This window comes from Galeopterus variegatus, unplaced genomic scaffold, assembly GCF_000696425.1.
Source record: "Galeopterus variegatus unplaced genomic scaffold, G_variegatus-3.0.2 Scaffold2287, whole genome shotgun sequence".
NCBI classification, from domain to species: Eukaryota; Metazoa; Chordata; class Mammalia; order Dermoptera; family Cynocephalidae; genus Galeopterus; species Galeopterus variegatus.
The window spans coordinates 121,731-138,297 of record NW_007728398.1 but is presented as its reverse complement, the minus strand read 5'-3'; the positions used below and the strand labels follow the sequence as shown (position 1 = coordinate 138,297).

At 35.9% G+C, this 16,567-nt stretch overlaps 1 protein-coding gene across 1 annotated transcript in view; it reads right to left on the bottom strand.

Moving 5' to 3' along the window:
• Window positions 1-16,567, bottom strand: part of TBCK (TBC1 domain containing kinase) — a 240,904-nt gene that overhangs the window by 108,380 nt on the left and 115,957 nt on the right. Inside the window, exon 19 of the mRNA XM_008581170.1 lies at window positions 15,527-15,612. Coding sequence (XP_008579392.1) covers window positions 15,527-15,612 — 86 coding nt within the window. The remainder of the gene's footprint in view (window positions 1-15,526; window positions 15,613-16,567) is intronic.

Genomic DNA, 16,567 nt, shown 5'->3' with positions numbered 1-16,567 from the left:
AAGGGTGGTCGTGTGGTAGTGAACTCCCACAGTTTTTGTTTGCCTGAGAAATATACTACTTGCCCTTCATTTCGGAAGCATAGCCTTGCAGGGTAGAGTATTCTTGGCTGGCAATCTCTGCCTTTTAGTGTTTTGAATATATCATCCCATTCCTTTCTGGCTTTTAGGGTTTATGATGAAAAGTCTGATGTTAGTCTCATCAGGGTTCCCTTATAGGTGATTTGATGCTTCTCTCTTGCGGCTTTTAAGATTCTCTCTTTGTCTTTGAGTTTTGCCAATTTGACTATAACATGTCTTGGAGAAGACCTTTTCGGGCTGAATATGTTTGGGGATCTTTGAGCTTCCTGAATCTGAAGATCTGTGACTTTTCCAATAACTGTGAAGTTTTCTGCCACTATTTTGTTGAATATGTTTTCAATGCAACCTCCTTTTTCCTCCCCTTCTGGAATACCCAGGACTTGGATATTTGAGTGCTTAAGGTTGTCTGATATCCTCTTAGATTTTCTTCAATGTTTTTAATTCTTTTTTCTTTTCTTTTTTTTTTTTTTTGTCTGCCTGTGTTATTTCCAACAGCCCATCTTCAACGTCAGAAGTTCTCTCTTCTACTTTTGTAAGCCTGCTGGTAAATTCTCTGTTGTGTTTTTTATTTCACTGAATGAATTCTTCAGCTTGGCAAGCTCTGCTACATTCTTTTTCAGGGCATTGATTTCCTTGTAGATTTCTTCTTTCAGATCCTTTATACTTTTCCTCATTTCATCATGTTGTCTCGCTGAGTTTTCTTGTATCTCCTTCAGTTTCCTTAGAATTATCACTCGAAATTCCATGTCAGACATTTCAAGGGCTTCTTGTTCTATAGGATCTAGAGCTTGAGAGTTATTACCATTNTTGGGTCCTCCTTTTTAATCTAGTCAGCCAGTCTATCTTTGGATTGGGGAATTTAAGCTTTTTACATTAAGAGTTGTTATTGAAAAGTATTGATTTAATCCTAGCATTTTATTGATTTTTGTTTGAATGTCTTTTGTCTTTTGTTTCTTTCTTTCTGATTTACTGTTTGTTTTCTGTATTTGTTGGTTCCTTGGGTTATAGATAGCCTTTGTTTGTTTTCTCTTCACGGATGCCATTTTTATTACACTAGTGGGGTTTGAATTTCTTGGGTTTTTATGGCAGTGGTAGTTGTTTTTCAGGTACCAAACCCAGTACTCCCTTGAGAATTTCTTGTAAGGGTGGTCGTGTGGTAGTGAACTCCCACAGTTTTTGTTTGCCTGAGAAATATACTACTTGCCCTTCATTTCGGAAGCATAGCCTTGCAGGGTAGAGTATTCTTGGCTGGCAATCTCTGCCTTTTAGTATTTTGAATATATCATCCCATTCCTTTCTGGCTTTTAGGGTTTATGATGAAAAGTCTGATGTTAGTCTCATCAGGGTTCCCTTATAGGTGATTTGATGCTTCTCTCTTGCGGCTTTTAAGATTCTCTCTTTGTCTTTGAGTTTTGCCAATTTGACTATAACATGTCTTGGAGAAGACCTTTTCGGGCTGAATATGTTTGGGGATCTTTGAGCTTCCTGAATCTGAAGATCTGTGACTTTTCCAATAACTGTGAAGTTTTCTGCCACTATTTTGTTGAATATGTTTTCAATGCAACCTCCTTTTTCCTCCCCTTCTGGAATACCCAGGACTCGGATATTTGAGTGCTTAAGGTTGTCTGATATCCTCTTAGATTTTCTTCAATGCTTTTAATTCTTTTTTCTTTTCTTTTTTTTTTTTTTTTGTCTGCCTGTGTTATTTCCAACAGCCCATCTTCAACGTCAGAAGTTCTCTCTTCTACTTTTGTAAGCCTGCTGGTAAATTCTCTGTTGTGTTTTTTATTTTGCTGAATGAATTCTTCAGCTTGGCAAGCTCTGCTACATTCTTTTTCAGGACATTGATTTCCTTGTAGATTTCTTCTTTCAGATCCTTTATACTTTTCCTCATTTCATCATGTTGTCTCGCTGAGTTTTCTTGTATCTCCTTCAGTTTCCTTAGAATTATCACTCGAAATTCCATGTCAGACATTTCAAGGGCTTCTTGTTCTATAGGATCTAGAGCTTGAGAGTTATTACCATTTGGTGGTGTACTTTCTTGATTTTTCATATTTCTGGTACCTTTCCTTTGATGTTTAGTCATTGTGGCAGGGGTTTTCACAGTCCACTGCTTTGACACTATTGTCTGGCTAGGATGTTGCCGGGGTTGCCACTTATATCTGGCTACCTCAGTGTCTGCTCAGTTGGCCACTAGTGTGTTGTGTGTGTGGCTGCCTTGGGTCTTGGGCCTCTCCGGGGAGCTGCCTCTCTGGTCAGCATACACTCAGCCGGGCTGGGGATGGAGTCGGGTGGTGGCGGTGAGGCCTACCTGCTGGGTCATGCACTGGCACCGCAGGGTGTGTGGTCTCTGTGGAGCTTCCACCTCCCCTGGTGGATGTCTCCCTGCTCCACGCACACTGGGCCGGGCTGGGGATGGAGTTGGTTGGTGGTGGTGAGGCCTACCTGCTGGGTTGTATGCTGGCACTGCAGGGTGTGTGGGCTCTGTGTCTCTTCTCGGACTTCTAACTCAATTTCTATATGATATTTTTACAACATTAAGGTTTGTAACTCTTCCACTCTATATTGTAACATAATTGACATGGTCGTTTAATATTAGTTCTACATTTAGATAGATTTAATGACTTACGTGGTCTTTTAACCAGTTATTTCAGTTCTTGATTTTATTCATCTCCTTCTTGGTTGAATTTCATCGTATATTTTTATTTTTATATTCTTTGTAAAAACCTCCTGAGGGTTGTATTCCCAAAGTTCTTACATGCTTAAGAATGCCTGTCTGCTACATTTATGCTACATTATACTTGGCTACTATGTAATTCTTTAACTTTCTCTCAAAATTTTATAGACAATTCTCCACTGAATGTCGCTGTAAAATTTTATCTGAAATTCTCTTTGTGATTATTTAGATATTTTTGTCCTTTTTCATTTTATTGTGTATGGTTTCCTCAAATCTATTCCTGATGTCATTGACTGGATTTAATCTTGTATTCTATTTTTTGCTGTTTTAATGGGCTATTATTAATATTTTCAAATTTCTTTGAGCTCTATCAGATCACTTTTTGTTGATCTGTAATATATCCTTTGACCTCTTATTCTATTCATTAAGCTCATTTTCAAAAGTGAGTTCATGTTGTTTTTTATTTCCTTGAGATAATAATAGAAGACTACATTTTGTTTCTATTTTTACAATGGTTCTTTCATTTCTATTCTCTCTCTCTCTCTCTCTTGTGGCTGTGGAATGACACAGTTTTTATGCAGGCTCATTTCTGATTATTATTTATCTTACAATGGGTCCAGCGTCCTGCTAAAGAGTGTTAGTGTGGAAAAGAGGTAGAGGGTGGGGAGGTCAGTTCCTTATCTGTACACAAAACTATGACCTACACTAGCTACATCTCACTAACCCTCAGGCTACAATGAACCCAATTTTAGCTTTTAATATTCTTTTTGAGCAGTCCTACCTAACTGTGAGGACAAATATTTCATTACCTTTAAAGATAACAAAGAATAAAGAGAAAATTTATTGTTAAAAAAAATAGAATAAAATTTATTATACCTTGTAATTACAATAAGTGTCTACCGGATCCTTCAGTAAATCTGTTAAAATGTTGTTGAAATCTTAGTGATCTTATTCTTAGATTTTTATATTAAGAAATACAGGGCTGGCTGGTTAGCTCACTTGGTTAAAGTGTGGTGTTATAACATCAAGGTAGGTGGTGTGGATGCCCATACCAGCCTGCCACCACAAAAAAAAAAAAAAAAAGAAAGAAAGAAAAATTATATATTAGGAAAAATAAGACTTTCAGTCAAGATGACAGAATAGGTAGTCCCCAGCATCACTCTCTCCCACAAATCAACCAAATTACAACTATAAAAAAACAATGACAGCCAAGCTGGGGCTGCTATAGCTCAGGGGAAAAGGAGGAGAGACCTATGGAGTGCATGAAGGCAGGAGAAGCCACGATGAAAGAAAGAAAAAAACACTCTGTTTTGAGCCCCAGCTGCTTCCAGTCTGGAGCTGCTGAGCACATGGAGCAGGAGCTGGCAAAAGCCACAGCTGTGCCCTTCAGATGAAGTTGTTTAGAGGCAGCAGGGGAGAAGAGGGCCTTGGTGGTCTCCAGGCCAGCAAGACCACCAATAGGGTTCCACAGGAGCAAGGAGCCACAACAACTGAAAAAAAGGAGCCACTCAGAGGTTGGTGAGTCATTGCAAGGGACCGGCGTATGGCTTGTCACATGGAAAGTGCTTGCAGCATGGGTGGTGGGGGAGATGGGCCCGCTGGGAAAACACTGGGGCACAGCAAGGACAGCTGATCTGCACCCCAATCAGTGTAGGACCACTCAGATGAGACTGGTCAGGAATATAGAATTGCATGGGGTGCAGTTTGATGAATAGACTCAGGCCCAGACCAGAGTTTCTATACAGTCCAGGTACACCAGATTTCGCTAGACCTAGAAGTACCTATAAAGTCAACCATTAAAACCTGAGCTGCACAAAAGCCTTCCCTAGGGAATCAGCAGCAAAGCAGTAATTTAACTAAACTGCACAGCTCAAGTACTGGTCCCCAAAGGAAGTTCCTTTTTAGAAGTAAGCAAAGGACAACAAATTAGTTCCAGCACAGAGTTTAAGTGGTGGGAACAGCAAATAATCCAACACAGAACTGAAGGAAAAACAAAGTACCTGCAACCAGAGACAAAGTTTGATATTAACTAGTAAAGGTTTCATTTCACTAGAGAACACCTATAACATCTAGAAGGCCTGGAAGTCCCCTGGACTATCAATCCAGAAAGGGGGGAGGGCCGGGGGCCTCAGCAATGCACCCTGATTCCCACAACCAGTCCTGAGGGTGTGGGATGAGGGACTCAGCCACACAACCCTGACATGTGCAGCCAGCCCAGTGATGACCCTGAGTTGCTGGAGGAAGCACCCCAGGCTCTCCCAAGCTGGGGCAGTGGGGGGCCTTGGGCCTCAGCCATGCTTCTCTGACACCCATAGCCAGCCCAATGACGACCACTGAGCCACTGCAGGAAGTGCCCCAGGCTCTCACGAGCCAGGGCAGTGGGGGGCCTCGGGCCTCAGCCAGCTCCCCTGACACCCACAGCCGGCCCAGCAACGACCACTGAGCTGCCACAGGAAGCACCCGGGGCTCTCCTGAGTGGAAGATATTTCACAATTACTGGACCAATCAGAAGATGAATGCAAAGAGACAGGTAGCAATAATCGAGACTCCAGTGAAAAGACAAAATTGGTCATAAAAGTGAAATTTCAAACCGCGACTGCTCAGATGATGATATCTTAGATGAATTTCCTCAAACACAAGAATCAGAATAAAGAATAAGCAAACACCACATTCTCATCCAGTCATTTGATATGAAGGACCTCATCACACAATATTTTGCAACAAGAACCTGTACCGTTTTATTGTGTTAATAGAATGTGTGATAGTAATCTTTTATTTTTTAAATGACATCTGTACACCAAAACTTATTTGATACAGTTTAAGTGGACAAATGTTATAGGTAGATATGTTTACAAAGTGATTACAAGGAAACAGATGATACAGAACTTAAAAAAAAATCATTAGATTTATTATTTCAATTTGTGCTCATAAATCTAAAAATAAAAATGTTTTGCAATTACGGAACAAAAAAGATAGCTTTTCTTCAACAAAGTTATGAGCTGTCAATGTTTTGTTTTGACAACTGTGTTTTGACCATGCAAGTGCAAGAAGAAGAACCTGAAATAACCTAGAACCTATTAGAGATATATTTGAGATCTGTAATCAGTATTTACATGATGGATATCCTCCAGGTTCATAAAATGACAGTTGGACAGTAAGTTCAAAGGATATTGCATATGTCTTACATATATACTTTCAAAATGAGGAATACATGGAATAAAATCTTGGGTTTATTATGTTTAAATTCTTACTAAAATATTTTAATAAAGTTGTTTTTTACTATGCCTTTATCTGCTTCTGCAAATTATTCACAAAATGACTTAAAAATATAAGAATAATTAAAAAGGCACATTGATCCAGAATGTAAATGGTTAATATTTTCCCCCTGTATACCAAAGATTAGTTACATCTTTTGCACATCATGATTTCCCTAAATAAGATGAAAGAAAAAGAAACAATTAAAAAAAGAAGTACCTGCATAAATATGGCTTTCACTATTTATTCCTAGTTTGCTTATAATATTAAATTGAAAAACTATAAACTGGATATTAATAATAATATCTCTTGGGCATTTTAATAATTCTGAAATCCATATTATCATTTTTGGGAAGGAATAGCTATAATTCTAGAGTATCTTTCAATTATGTCATTGAATACTAAAAATTTTTTAAAATATCAAAGATAATTAATTTAAGTAAAAGAAAGACTATAAAACATGCTATGTAGTACTTTCTGAGAGATAGAAAAGTACCTTAAAGTCAAGCAAATAAAAAGGTTAAAATTCAAAGTGGCAGGAAATCTCATTACTTCAGACAAAAAATAAAGTCCTTACTGTTATTAGTACCATACCTCCTCTGACAGAGTATTCATTACCTGATGCAGCAGAGTAATATATCCATTATAGCTTGTAACATAATGCTTTTCTAAATGTATATCATATTAATATAACCAAAGAAATAGTGCAACGTGACCAGACCCTAATAATAATAATTAAACAACAATACCAATAATGATTAACCCCTTCACACTTACTGAGTGCTTGGAAATGTGTTGAACAGTTTACATGAATTATCTCATTTAATCATCACAATAATTCTATAAGGTAAGATTTATTATAATCTACATTAATGGTAAGAGAACTATGGGTAAAAGAAACTAACTTAATTAAGGTTATGTAATTCCTACATTAAACAGTCAGGATTTAGAACCCTGGCCCATTTGGCCCCAGTGTCTGAGTGCTTACCCTCAATACCAGCTTTCTTAAATATCGTGGCCACAGAGCCCTGGGGGTCCTGCAGACCCATCAGAGGTCCACCAATTCAAAGCTATTTTCATAATAATACTAAGCTGTTTTATTCTTTTTAGTGTGTTGACATTTGTGCTAATGGCGCAAAGCCACTGGTGGACAAAACTGCTGGCATCTTAGCACAGATCAAGGCAGTGGCACCAAAGTGTAATAGTAGTCATTATATTTTTGTGAAGGAGTAAAAACTATTAATTTTATTAAATATCTTTAAAAATTTTGTGAAATAAAATGGGAAGTAAAAGTAAAGTACGTGTGTACTGAAGTACAATGATTGTCTTGAGGAGAAGCACTTGGGCAATCATTTGAGATGAGCCAACGCAGATGCTTCTTTCAAGAAATACTATTTTTACTTGAAAGAATGACAGATAAAATAACATTTTTTTTTGTCTTTTTTCGTGACCGGTAAGGGGATCGCAACCCTTGGTGTGGTGTCACCTGCACCGCGCTCAGCCAGTGAGTGCACCGGTCATTCCTATATAGGATCCGAACCCGCGGCGGGAGTGTCGCTGTGCTCCCAGTGCTGCACTCTCCCAAGTGCGCCATGGGGCGGCTCTAAAATAACATTTTTTAAGGCCTGCTATTTGTCCTACATTACTTAAAAATGAATAAAGTGAGTATGTTACTTCCAGAAAAAATTCGAGCTGTTAGGTGAAGACTAGAATTTTGGAAAACTTGTACCTGCCACTGTGAGCCTTGCAGCTTCCCAATACTTAAGAACTTTCTGGGTGCAATCAATGATGATATTAATGAATGTAATTTTTTTTATATTGTATAATAAAATGTTTCATAATTGGAAGATCTGCCTAACACAGTGAACCAATATTTTCCAAATGACCAATGCATGACATTACAAAATCATGCATGGGTAAAGGAGCCATTCAAAGTACAATATAGACTGATGGATTTTACTGTAACAGGGTATGAAAAGTACATTGATATGGTTTTAGATTGTACATTGCAACTAAGCTTTAAAAAACTACCACTGTCTGAGAAATTCCTTCACCAACACCTTGTCTGTGTAAGGCCACATTTTCTTCATATATTTCAACCCAGATAATATATTGCAACAGTTTGGATGCAGAAGCAGATGAGAATCCAGCTGTCTTCTATTAGGTTAAGAGATTGCAAAAATATAAAACAATATTACTCTTTTCTTTTTTTGGAAAACATAGCTATTTTTCAGAAAAATGTTATCTTGGTTAACATGCAGTGGGTTTGTTATTGTTATTTTTAAATGAACACATATATTTTAAAAAAATCTCAGTAAATATCAGTAGATATAATTCACATAAACAAAAACTCTTTGGGGTCTTCGATAATTTTTAAGACTACAAAAAGGTTCTGAGACCAAAAAGTTTGAGAACTGCTGTATTATGCTACCATTCCCTTCACCTGTCTCTCAATCGGTGCAAGGATACTTAGTATAGAAACAGATTGGGATGGGGGGAAGTGAAGATTAACTAAACTGGAAACGTGCTAGATATTCAACTTGTATGTATGGTCTTTTAGCAGGAAGATAACAAAGTATTATTTTATCATTCCCAGTGGGTTTAATAGGCCCTTTGGTTTCTAAGATCTAGGCCCTTTCTGAAAGGCAATCAAGCTTTATTATGAGAAAGAGACCTTAATAAACCACTTGTTTTTAAGAGCCATAATGAATGCAAGGTCAGTAGGACAGGATTAGGACTAAGATCAGGGAAACTACAGTAGTAACCAGACAAGGCGACACATCCCAGGACTCTGCAGATGGACTATACAGGTTAGTAGGACTCTTATTATGGAATATTCTAAATAAGATGGACTTTCCTAGTTTTTCCTGTAACCACATCTTGACAAAATCTGAGAAGCTCATTGTCAGAAATCCTTTCTTTAGATTAGAATATAAAATTTCTTCAGGTAACAACAACAACATGAAATCCAGGAACAAACGAACAAATAAACAAATATTCCTGAGCAGTCCTTTCACATTTTCTGTTAGTATAAACTTGGCTAAATATAACTTTTGAAAATGATAGTGATAAGCTTTTAAGGAAGGGGAAAACTGGTAGTATAACCATCCTATCAGCATTTAGTTAAATGACAATGGTTTTGCAGCATATCACTGAATATTTTAGCTTTATCTCTAGCTGTAACAGTAGGTTCAAAAGGCACATATACGACTGAAATATAGCCCTTATCATTTCTCTTAATGGCCACCTCACAATTTTTCATAATTTGCAAGTTTAATGCTATTCATAGCATTTCAGAAAAACAGTTCCCTTAAGAATGAAGAAGCATACTTTTCTGTTCTCATTTTAAAGGCCTAGTATATTTTCAGAAGGAGAAACACACATCAAGACAAAAATGATAAAAATCGCTCTGGCCCCAATTTTGCCAAATACACATTACTCACTCTACTTATATGTAAATCACATAACTACCATGACATATATAATCTAAGCATCACATCAGTGCACAATATTCCTAACTATTTAAGCTTTAGCAGTGCTCAATATTTATAGCTCTGTGACCCACAGCAAATGGAAAGGAGCCAAAAATCACAATCTCTCCTGCAATACAAACCTGCATTTCAATGATGGAAGATTAATGATGGCTTACTTTGATAGGATTAGTTCTGGAGTGGGAAAGCCAGTTTGGGATCTCATTATCAATGTACCCCCTGTTCCCCTTAATGAATCCTAGCCCATGTTGTTGTTAGAGGCACAGAAAGTGACTTCAACAATTATTTTAAAAGTAAAACATTAAAGACAATAATTCAAAAAATGCTGCACATACAAACTAATAAAATGCAACTAAAAACGTGATTATTAATAGAGTTTGAAAAATTTTTTAAAAATTCTCCATTTCATCACACTCCTACCACCACTACTCATTGTCAACAATGTCTACATTAAAAACTTCAAATTTGTTTACACAATTAAATTTTAAAATGGCCTCAAAGGTAAAGATTTCAAAAAACAATTTTCCCATTAACATTTTGGCTTTCTGGGCCAGCCCGGTGGCGCACTGGATAGCGCGGCGGTGCTCCCGCCCGAGGGTTCGGATCCCACATACAGACCGGTTCCCGCTCACTGGCTGAGCGAGGCGCGGGAGCAACGCCGAGGGTTGCGATCCCGTTGCCGGTCCTGGTCCGGTAAAGGGGCGACACTGAGGGTTGCGATCCGTTGCCGGACACGGAAAAAAAAAAAAAAAAACATTTTGGCTTTCTTGGTTAAATAACTTTCATTTGCCCACTCTGTGACAAGAAAATAAGTAAAGGGGTGACACTGAGGGTTGCGATCCGTTGCCGGACACGGAAAAAAAAAAACAAAAACATTTTGGCTTTCTTGGTTAAATAACTTTCATTTGCCCACTCTGTGACAAGAAAATAGTTGTAGACAGGGGAATTATCTCCAGGTTAAGATAAATTCTTTCCTCTAATTTGTCTTTGTTTACTCTAGGATTGTCAGTGGTGACATAACCATTCCTTACAGGTCATTTGGAAATATATGTAGAGTAATCTTTCAGAAATATGTGCAAGAGCATCTTATTGTCCCAATGAACAGAGGATTACTACTGGCAGTCAGTGGCTGGGGATGTAGGATACTCAGCACTCGCCATGTGCTTGACATTCCACAAGGAATTATATTCCATCTCACATGACTTATGAATGTCTCACAAAACTAATCACACTACCTATATGAATCAATATTACTTTCATAATACCACTATTGCAGAGTTTTTACAAGTAGTTATTTAAAAATGCCCCAGTTATTTTACGAGTGACTCATAATGGAGAGGGAAGAATAAATAGAATAAATACATTATATCAAAATTATTGAATCATTGAATAATTCACTCAATCTGTAGAGTAGAACATTTAAAGAACACTATTGTATCCTCTACTTAGATTTAACAAGCATTAACATTTTGTCATATTTGCTTCAAAATTTTTTTAAACCAAAATATCATCAATACAATGGAAGCCTCCTTTGTATCACTCCTCAATTCCAGTTCTCTATCTTTAAATTTATGTTTTATACTTTCTGTAACCTTAATAAAAATTCCCTCCTAGATAGAAATTATAAATATGACATTCCATATTTAGGTCTTATAGTAGATCTAGAATTTATTTTTACATGTGGTGTGAGGTTAGGCTTTGATTCACACCCCTCTACATAGAATTACCTGATTACATCAGGACCATTTATTCAGTAATGCTTTCTTTTCTAAATGGTTTATAAAGCTGTCTCTGTCATATAGCAAATTCCATATAGGAATGGGTCTGTTTTATGTTCTTTCTTCTGTTTTACTAGTTTATATGAATTACTAGTTTATATGAATTTACTACTTTATATGGATATCACTACATTAGTATTCTTTGGGTTAATATCTGCTGACATATGTTCTTTTAATCTCTTTTTGACCAATATCTTTAAATTTTTATGTTTATCTCTTGCAAATAGCATAGAGATGGATTTAAAAAATAATTGGAAAATCTCCTTTAATAGGCAATTTAATAAGCTTACATTCCTATGCTCTTTCTGTTTTTTACAGGATTGATTGACTTTTCTTTGTTCTACCCCCTACCCCTACCCCCATCGGTTTAGAAGTTATGTCTTTCTGTTCTCGTAGTGATTACCATTAAATCAAAATTTTAACATGAATTCTTGCATTTCTGAATTTCTTATAAGTAAAGATGAGACACTTACTGTCCCTTGTTCTGGAATAACTTTACGAATATATTTGTATTAAAAAAAAAGCCTTGGAAAACAGAGATAGAATCCCCCTTTGGAGAAAAAAGATGTTTACTTAAAGCCTTGGAAGAAAATGATAGTGTCCTTCTTTCTCTCTAGAGCAGAGAGAAGGTATGTTTACTGCTCATTTTAAAAAATTCAAATTCCCTAAGCTCATTGTTCCTCTCCTATAATGCAAACCACTGCACATGCAGGTACTGTCTGGGCCCTTGATGTTGTCTCCATGGGATTTGGGAGCAAGGGTAACCAACACAAATATAATATTCATGCTCCTTTCTGTGATATAAGTGATAAAGTCCTTTGTCTCTGACTGAGTCCTGTGTTTCTTGCCAGTGTCCATGAAAAACAGTAACGGGCTAGCTGATTAGCTTGCAAGTAAGGTAAAAGAAAATCCCTGATCTGAAAGGATCTCTGACTTTTCTGTGATATAAGTGATAAAGTCCTTTGTCTCTGACTGAGTCCTGTGTTTCTTGCCAGTGTCCATGAAAAACAGTAACAGGCTAGCTGATTAGCTTGCAAGTAAGGTAAAAGAAAATCCCTGATCTGAAAGGATCTCTGACTTAATGTCTAAATACAACAAGCAAATTTATTTTCCCTTCAAAATAATGCAAAAACATTGGAAAACTTTAAAACTGATTTCCCACTTTTACCTTTCATGTTATTATCTAGAATTTTATTCCATCTTACTATTAGCCTACCTAAGTTGACTTTATATATAAATAAGTCAGTATTTAATTAGATTTACAAATTTGTAGGATTTGCTGAGTGATATTTAAAGAGGTGGAATAGTGCTTGGTATACAGTAAGCGATTAATATGTGTTCACATTATTATGTTTTAACAATGTTTTTTACTCACCACTGCTTCTTATATCACACTCATTCAGAATACAATTTTCTGATTAACTAAAGAAAAGATTAATTATTTGTCCTTCTGTTTCTTTTCTTAATATCATGTGTTCATGAATGTCAAAGGATTTTTATCAGATTGTCTTTATAATTCCATACATACCTGTCTACATAAATGTTTTTTTTTTTTTTCCTTTTCCTTTTTGTCTTTTTTTTTTTTTTACTGACTGGTAATGGGATCGCAACCCTCAGTGTCGCGCCCATACTGGGGACTGGCAACAGGATCGCAACCCATGGCATTGCGCCCGCACCGCGCTCAGCCAGTGAGCAGGAACCGGTCTCCACATGGGATCCGAACCCTCAGCGGGAGTGCCGTCGTGCTCCCAATCGGCACATTCTCCAGTGCGCCACCGGGCCAGCCCTACATAAATGTTTTTTGTCAGTCTATAACACTGAACTCGGCACACTCTCCAGTGCGCCACCGGGCCAGCCCTACATAAATGTTTTTTGTCAGTCTATAACACTGAACCAATGTAGGTTTCTGTTCAGTGCTGAGCACAATTTAATTAGGTTCTTTCAAGGGAATTTTTTGAAAATAATTATCCCTTCTTATTGTCTGTATCTTAGTTATTAGTATTTTTTTCCTTAAAAATCTAACACCATTACCAACTTGATAGTTAACTCCTTGATAATTTCTTCAACTTTAGGCATAAGATTTAATCTAGTATTGTATTACAACTCATATTTACAAAATGAGACAAGAAATTTGGGGTTACATAAAAATGAACACTTAATATGATATTATGCTTAATTTTTCACAAGTTTTCCATCTCTATAATTATAGGGCTTATCTTTATTTTGTCTATTTGTTTTGTAACCTGTACATGTTCTTCTTGGCACCCTCATTGAGTAAGCCATGTAATCAAATGAAAGATATTTCTCCATGAGCCTAGAAGTAAATAACACTGTAAATGTTATGGGGGTTACTTTAAGCCTGATGTTTACAGCCCAATGCAAAGAGCAATGAACTAGGAGTAAGTAGATCTATGTTTTAGTTTCTATTCTTCCAAAGGAAGATGTACCAGACTGGGACAGAGTTGATATCAAAGCACATGAGTCAAAGTTTTAGTTATGTGACTAATTAGTTTTGCTACCTTTCCCAAAGTCTAAATTTCTTACCAATTAAATGTTGAAAATATCTGCTTCTTATACTTTACAGATTTGTTTTGAGAATCAAATAATGTTTATAAAAGTTGTTTTTAAACTTCAAAGCACTCTGCAAGATCACTATATTGATCTAGTTAACACTTTAAATGCTTTAATTGAGTGCTAATATAAACATTTTTCATCCTAAACCTCACTGTCAATATACCAGTCTTTGGACATAATCCTTTCAGAGGAGAGACATAATCAGGAAACAAAAAGGTTAAGATGGAATAAGGAGGTCTCTATCTCAAAAGGCATTTGTTTTTTTAGGTTAAATAGATAACATTTTTTATTGATTTTTAAAAAATCCTTTATATAAATATTTGTCAACTTGAGGCTTATAAAATCAACTTACTGGATGTAAACATTCAAAAAATATCATAGAATGCATCACATATAGGAAGCATGAAATGTTGTTTTGTAAAACTTGTTTCAGTTATATACATACATGCACATCAACACTCCCAATTATGTGTGTCTTGGATCTCAATATAAAATGTAATCTGTGTATTGTAGGGAAAAAAAATTAAGAACACTGCTTTATAGTGTTCTACTAAACATTACCACATAACATAGTTTTAGAAAATTTTTCACATTACAAAAATAATGACATGTTCAATGAAAACATTTAATAACTACACTTAAGCCCCTCTCCAATCAACCATAACTCCTCCAACACAAGATAATCATTGTTAATATTCTGAAGTTTAGCCTTTCAACTTTTTCTGTGTCTATGTACATATGTACTACATTTCATTTTATGTATACTGTTTTATAAATTGCTTTTCTTACTTTAACAATATATAACAACATTTTTTCCTCTTATTGATAACTTTCCAATAAAATATCTCCTTGAAAAATTGTAATTGCTTGAGAACAGGTACCATGTTTTCCATTTAATTTTTGAATGGGTAATGTATTAACAGTGTTCAAAAAAATTTAAAAATGTAAAATGTAGCAAATAAAAAGTTTCCCTTACACCTTTGCTACAAATTTTGACACCCCTCAACATGTAACCTCTGTTATTAGTTTCTTTTTTTCTTCACTTTCATTTACTATTTTTTTTTAATTGGCAAACAATAATTGCATATACAGGATATAATGTGATGTTTTGATATATGTTTATCCAACATCATTTTAAAAGGAGCTTGACCCCACGTCACAAACTATAAGTGAATAACAGGCTAAGCCATGCCCCAGTTAACCTTTGAGTGTTAATTAAGACCTTTTGCTTGATATGGACTACAGAGAAGCTAATGAAATAAGCCAAAATCTGGTAAAGCTTCCAAGGTAATATATAAAGCAAAACACTGAAGAAGCTATTTAAGATTTTGCTTAAGTATAAATTTCCTATTTCTTCAAAATCAGGCCTGGATATCATAAAATCCAAGGGAAAACCCTTCACGGCACAGTTTAATACAACATCTTACTAATGGGTTTTTCAAAATAATTTGACAGTATCAATTACGTTAAGAAAAATGATACTTTCCGTTTATTTAAAATTAAAATACGGAAGGTAATCACAGAAACTTATAAGAGAAGGCTACAATCAGTAGCATTAACTTGTTCAGACATAAACTTCTTATGACCACAAAATTTTAAAAATACTCTCTTCTGTGCTGCCCATTTCTACTTTACTTTTTAGCTCATGTTATATTAATGCACCAAGTACTTACATCTGGAATGAAGCCAATCTCATTGAGATGATTACTCAGTTCTGGATCATGGAATGCAATCATTTGAGAGAACACAGTCAGATACTCTGAAATGACAACAAAGTTTAAGACAATCATCATTTTTATTATGTACTTTAAAGACATTAAATTCAAATAAATTTTAAAAATTTACATTCTGAATGAGATTTAATTTTTTTATGAAGAAAAGATACTTTAATAGATATTTTCTGTTTTGTTACTCCTTTAATCACTTATTGTTAATTATTAAAAGTAATATACTGATGGGCCAGCCTGTGGCTCATGTGGGAGAGTGTGGTGCTGATAACACCAAGGCCATGGGCTCGGATCCCTATATAGGGATGGCCAGTTAGCTCACTTGGGAGAGCGTGGTGCTGATATCACCAAGTCAAGGGTTAAGATCCCCTTACCGGTCATCTTTAAAACAAAAATCAAGGGTTAAGATCCCCTTACCCGTGGTGCTGATATCACCAAGTCAAGGGTTAAGATCCCCTTACCGGTCATCTTTAAAACAAAAAACAAAAAACACACAAAAAACTAATATACTAAAAAACTATGCCATAATTTATTTTCTGCCTTCAGAACTATAAGTTCATTTCTTGACTCATAATTCATACATGTAATAAATGATATTTTCCTATTAAACTAAAAAAATACATTTTCTCTAGTAATATTAAATCTGTTTTACATTTATTTAATGCTCAAACAGTGTAATAGGATCCTTAAATAAGGAACAACATTTATAAGCAGTCACAAATAGAATAGTTATGCCTCAAATTTGTTTGTATATACAGATATAGGCATCTGTTCTAATTCTAATCTTTTTCCATCTGAGACTCTACATTTGGCATATTTAGGAGTAAGAATTAACATTATGTTAATCAGAACATAGGGAGGGGTAGGGAGGGGTAGGGAGATTGGGGATAACTGGGTGAGGGACACAGGTACAATCGCAATTTGAGGTAATGGGCATGCTGCCAGTATGGATCTGGCCTTCACATCTTGGGCACGAGGGGTGACAAT